The following is a 6000-nucleotide window of genomic DNA, read 5'->3' on the forward strand; positions in this document are numbered from 1 at the left end:
AATTATGTCTTCCAAGCTTTGAAAGAAATGTGTATATTTTATGCTCATAAATTCTCCAGCTCAGGCTGTGCAGACAGTAGCATTGCCTGTGGCTTTGGCATTTGGGAGAGGGTAAATTGCTGTAAACAAGATCTCTAATGCAAAGTTGCTGTGATAAACCTTTAATTACTCTTCCCAATCATTGGCACGCAGAATCTTAGAATTGGAAGTTATCTCAAAGGCTGTTTGTCCAAATTATGCCTGAATATGAATCTCCTCTGCAATATATTTGGCTTCAACTTGAAGACCTCCAATGAGAGTGAGCCAGCTGTATGCGAAGGCAACCCGGTTCACTGTAAGGAAGCTTTTCCTCCCTAAAACTTGCCCCCATGGTGCCCAGTTCTGCCCTCTGGGGCTAAGCCGAGCAAGTCTCATCTCTTACACGTGATAAATTTGAGGCTTTTCCTGAAGAGGAGGAAGCTCAAATGGAAGAAGTTGTATTTGTCCTCCAAGAAATGACAGAGTAGAACCACAGAGCTCATCCAGAAAGGGTAAGAAGAATAGGAATGATTAGCAACTTCTTGCTTAAAGGTCCTGTGTATCAACTTGATAGCAATAGAGGTGTTTTCTGAGTAATGTAGGTAAGACAAATAGCCAAGATGTACTGCTACAATTTGCCAATATGGCTAATTCATATCCACTTCTTTGATTCGTGTGGTCACATATGATACTTCCAGAAAGAACCCAGAAAGTATTGCCAAAATTGACAGTCTTAGACAATAAACTGAAGGCCATAGGACAATAGGTTATTGATTTTTTTCCCTCTCACTACTGCCCATTATAAGCTTCTCGGAAACCTTAGGATCATAGGCATTTTTTTTTCTTTTTTTTTGTGGTCAGTGAAATAAAAACTATCCCATATGTAATATTCAAATTGAACATTGAATATGTATACTGAAATGTAGAATCACATTTGGGGAAACCTTAGTTGTAAGTCATTTGTAAGCTTTGTTTCAGAGATTTATTTAGAGGTTTGGTTTGGGTTTTTTTAGAATTTTTATTTATTTAGAGTTTGTTTACTCTGGGGTATGGGCAGAGACAAAGAAAGTAAAACTGATTTCATGTCCTTGAACCATGTACAATATGAGCAATTAAATATTAGTCAGGGCCTAAAGGAATGTCTAAAACAAAGTCAGATTGAGGTTTCTGACAGAGATCTTGACTTTAGGAAGCAGAAAGTTGGGCTTTAAAATAGACTAAAATTTGAGGGCTCTACTTATCTTGTTGGTTGTTCTGTGAGCCTGTTTCCTTGGAAGGTTGGATTTTGATGGTTGTAGTGAGGGATCTCCTTCTGGAGAAGAAATGTTTGTCACAGTGATTGTTTTGAGAACTCACAGACTCTTTACAAGTGAAAGGAGAAAAGTCAATCTCATACATATTTTTCTCAAGTCTAGTGACAAATTATGTGATGTCTTTGCCTTTCCAAAAGAGATAAATATTAAACCTCTGAAGTTTCAGCTAAAAGAAAAATGGCAAAGCTTTCCATTTCTATCATGGGGAAGAGGCAGTAGCTCAGCTGTTGAGTCCAGCTAAAGCTAGGATCTGGAAGTAATTTCCCCAGTGAAAACATACCGGGCAGCATCCACAGACCAAGAGAACACCGTCAAGCATGAGCTTCAGAAGACAAGCTGGAAGCAATACCTAGAAAAGACCAGATTCTATACCTATACTCAGAGGCTACTGCCTGGAAGAAACCAGTGGGCTTCAAGTCTAGTGAAAGAAGAATGAAGACACAGCCCAAAGACTTCACTGGTCCTGTCATACCAAAGTCTCCACCAGTGCAATTTGGCCATGGGTTCCCTATTTGTGTGTCCTGAATACACAAGTTTCCTAAGTGTGTGCTCCTCCGTATATGTTGCCCTTCACATGTCTATTTGTCCCACTGATGGCATGTACATTTGAGGGGAAATATATTCCAGGTTCATGGACATATGTGGTTTGACTTTTCTTATTGTAATAGTACATTAAATTCCTTCTACTGAAATAAATGAGTAACTGTTCTTTAACTTATAATTTTGTAGTTTCCTTAGGGAAATTTAGAAGGAATCACCTAGCCAAGGTCTTAACTCAAATGACCTTGATTGAGATAGACTTTTTTTGACTGGGTCAATTTTTTTTCAGAACTTAATATGTACAATTGTGAGATTTTATCTTTGATCCCTAACCAATTTTGGCTTGACCATAACTTTTCAGAACCTGATTATTTCATATAACATCATGTTATCCATTCCTGCCAGTTTTATATACTTGGCAAATATGATTATCTTTGTCTATATCATTTTGCATTTCAGTTGGGGACAGAGCCACAGGAAATTATGTTCTTGGGATTTTCCCCTCCTAAGCAATGAAGCCCTGGGCATAGATAGCACTCTTCCCCTGTGGTTTCCCCCAGCAGGAGGGAGCTCTAAGCAGCAGCCCCTCTCCTGGAGCAACCCTACTGACCACAGCTCCCTTTCTGTGCCCAGGGTCAACACTACGAAGAGGAGAAAAGGGCCTTGAGCCATGAGATTGTAGCCCTCAACAACCATCTCCTAGAAGCCAAGGTGACAATAGATAAGTTGTCAGAGGACAATGTAAGTATTGATTTGGGGACCATTCCCCAGCTACCCAAAGTGCTTGTGGGGAAGAACATTCATTGTATTTACCTCTCCCATATAGATGTTCTTTATGGTTGACTAAGTCTGCCTAGTCCTTGCAAGGTGAGGAAATTCAGGGAAGGGAGCTCAAGATTTTGGCTGTAGGAGGAAGTTTCTAACTCTCAAGAACATTGAGGAAATTCTCTTTGGTAAAGTTCTATGGCCTCTCATGAGGCATGAAAGAGTTAACTATCACAGGAATACATCTAGAACATGGCAGAAAATGTTCTCATTACAGATATTCTATCTAGTTTGAGGGATATGGTCCAGAGCATGTAGACCTAAAGTGAGGGATAGAAAAAAAGTTTGAAGTTTAGGGGGGAAAATATTGATTGAAATAAAATGGTTTTTCAAACTACAAAGTGATTGCCCCATCTCAACCTTCCACCTTTTCAAAATGACTGCCATTGCTATAAATCAGAGCTGGCTTGCCCATGGGTGGAACAGACAGTCAATTCTCTACAGAACTATTTCAGGGACATCAATAATGCCCTGATAGCCAAAAAAAAAAATCTCTTCCTGTCTGCTAACAGGTGTCCAAAAATCTGCCATTAAGACTTCATCCTTTTAACTGAAGACTTGACCCTTGTTACAGGGATGCTCTATGTTGTATTCATAGTATTTGAAGGAAGACCATGAAATGTTAGAACTGGAAGTGACTTTAGAGCTCATCTAGTTCTAGCTTGACAGAAAGGAATGAGAGGTCTGAGGTGATACAATGGTGTTGAACCTAGATCCTCTGAATCTAAATTCAATGCTACCACATAATGTTTTCAGGGAACCTACTGTAATCTCTTTTTAGTTTTTGATATTGAGTGTACGTGAACTAGGAGCAGATTTGAATTGAAATGGGGGTAAAGATAATAGTGGACAAAGGAGTCAACTTTCACTGGCTATGTGGGGGGAAGGGAAAGGAAAAAAAGATATATGGAACCTGAGATAGCCTCAACACACCAATGTGGCTGTTTGGCAATACTGACAAGGGATAATATGTGATGGATACCCTGATTCTCCAAGGGTTAAATCTGGCATACAAAGTCCAGTGCCCTCTGGACTATGCTGGGACCATCCAGCCTTGAAATAAGGAATGAGCTTTGGATGGAGTTTGTTCCCATAGCAACTATGGGGTTGTTGGACCATCACCAAGGGTGGCTTTCCATCCAAGCCCATCATACAGCTTTGTGAGAGTAATAGCCAAAACTATGTGCACATGCAACAGAGATTTTTTAAATCTATAAATTTAATAGTTGGTGTTCCTACTGTTTGCATCTGTTTTCCCAGCACCCAAAAGGTTGATAGTAACATATAGGTTCATCAGCTTAGATTGGGGTGACATTAAAGCCAATTTCCCCCATATTCATTTCCTCCCCAATATTCTCTTCTGTTACTTTTATATGATAAAATATAATAGAAATAAAGTAATAGCTCATATTTCTATAGTACTTCCTGGTATAAAGAATGCTTCCTTCACAACAGATCTGTCAGGCACAGGTCTACTAGATTCTCCAAGTATTATTTCATCCTTTTTACAGAGGAGGAAATAGAGACTCAAAGAGGTGTTGACTTACCCAAAACTATTTACAGTAAGTAAATATCATTGTCAGGACTTGAAACCATGGCCTTCTGAAGTCCAAATCCAATGTTCTTTCCCTATACCACTAACTCCTAGGACGTGACTTACCTGGCATAGAGTAATATGAAATATGAATAGGAAGTGATCCCTCACTCAAACAGTGGTGCTTCTTAGTCCCCCCAACAATAGAAGAGGTCATCTCTCAGAGAAATACAAACACATCTGGTTCTTTTCCCTTCCCATAGTGTTTCTGCTGACTATATTCCTGAAGTCATTTTTAGAAAGAACCCAGAATACTTTGGAAACATCACATTCTCTATCCCATCTCCTCCCAGAACCAAGGGCAAAAAATACCTCATTCTTGGGAATTTGCTAGCCAGACTTATGTGAAACAAGAATGTTGTTGAGAGGAACTTAGCACAGAAATTAAACTGGAAAGCCTACTTCTGAGGTCACTTCCAAATTGGAGATTCTGTGAGTCTGAGATTTGAAAGTTTGAAGAGAAAATATGTTTCTGGGGCCCACAACAGGGCCTTTAAAAGCAGGGGATTTAGACCTTTGTTGTCTAGACTTGAGCAGAGGACCTGCCAGCCTGACCTAGAAGGTCAAGAGAATCTAGGGAGGGACAGATGCTCCTTTTGGTGAGCAGAAGGAGTAACAGTGAGGAGCCTCGATCCCAGAGAGATCAGAAAAAGACATATGTCAGCCAACAAGGGATTCCAGGAGGCAGTCCCAAGCTCCCCTTTGGTCCTCTGGCTGGAATGGCCTGGTCTCTCATCTCCATTCCCCGCCCCCCATGTACTTCGTTTTCCTCCTGCTGTTTCTGCTAAGGGCCCCAAGTCTTAGATGTGTCACCGCAATGCAATGGCTCCTCTGGATCTCTTGGTCTGTGCCTTATTTGACTATCCTTTGGGAGCCATGAGGTATAGTAGGAAAATGCGCTGTACTTGGCATCAGAGGACCTGTGTTCAAATACAAGTTTTCCTTCTTTTTCCTTATATAACCTTGGGCATTTCCCCTCCCATGGCCTCAATTTCCTCATCTATAAAATGAAGAATGGGACCATAAGACCTCTGAGATCCTTTGTAGTTCTAAATGGTAACAATTCCTCATGAATCCTTTTCAGAACATATATGTTCAGATTTCAAAGGAATTTTAGAACAAAAATATTCAGAGGTCATAAAAGTTCTAAGTTTAAAGAGACATTAGAACATAAAATGTTAAAGCTCAAGAACTGTAGGACTTGCCTGGTCTCACGTATATAGTAGAAGATAAAAATGTTGTATTTTTTTTTTCTGTGTTAAAACCTTCCCATTATTAATCATATTGCTTTCCTTAAAAAAAATTATACTACAAATTATTCCCCTGTGCTCTAGGGAAGCCAGGTTCAAGTGCAGAGGACCCAAGAGCAGAGGAAAATGTCTGTTCACTTCCCAGGAGCTTTACTCTCATTGGTCACTACCAACAACGGGCCATCTTGAGCCCCCCATGCCAATCAGCCTTCTCTTGTTTTTTAGGAACTCTATAGGAAGGACTGCAATCTAGCTGCTCAGCTGCTTCAGTGCAGCAAGACCTACGACAGGTCCCACACAGTGTCGGAGGTAATGTGACCAACCTTTGTGCCTTTGCCAAGAAACCGTGTTGCCTGGGCTGTGGGCACTGTGTGGTAACTCCCAGGGTGCTTTTCCTAACCAGAGCTGGCATCTGGTGGGGGGAGTTATGAGAGGGGAGTTTAGATAGAGCAGGCTGCCA

At 40.6% G+C, this 6000-nt stretch overlaps 1 protein-coding gene across 9 annotated transcripts in view; it reads left to right on the forward strand.

The window, feature by feature from the left end:
- BEGAIN (brain enriched guanylate kinase associated) overlaps window positions 1-6000 on the forward strand; it is a 272336-nt gene that overhangs the window by 260523 nt on the left and 5813 nt on the right. For all 9 annotated transcript variants that reach the window (XM_074291270.1, XM_074291266.1, XM_074291267.1 and 6 more), the window contains 2 exons: window positions 2505-2612; window positions 5766-5849. In XM_074291270.1, the coding sequence (XP_074147371.1) occupies window positions 2505-2612; window positions 5766-5849 (192 nt within the window). The remainder of the gene's footprint in view (window positions 1-2504; window positions 2613-5765; window positions 5850-6000) is intronic.

The sequence above is a fragment of the Sminthopsis crassicaudata genome, chromosome 2 (assembly GCF_048593235.1).
Source record: "Sminthopsis crassicaudata isolate SCR6 chromosome 2, ASM4859323v1, whole genome shotgun sequence".
Lineage (NCBI taxonomy): Eukaryota > Metazoa > Chordata > Mammalia > Dasyuromorphia > Dasyuridae > Sminthopsis > Sminthopsis crassicaudata.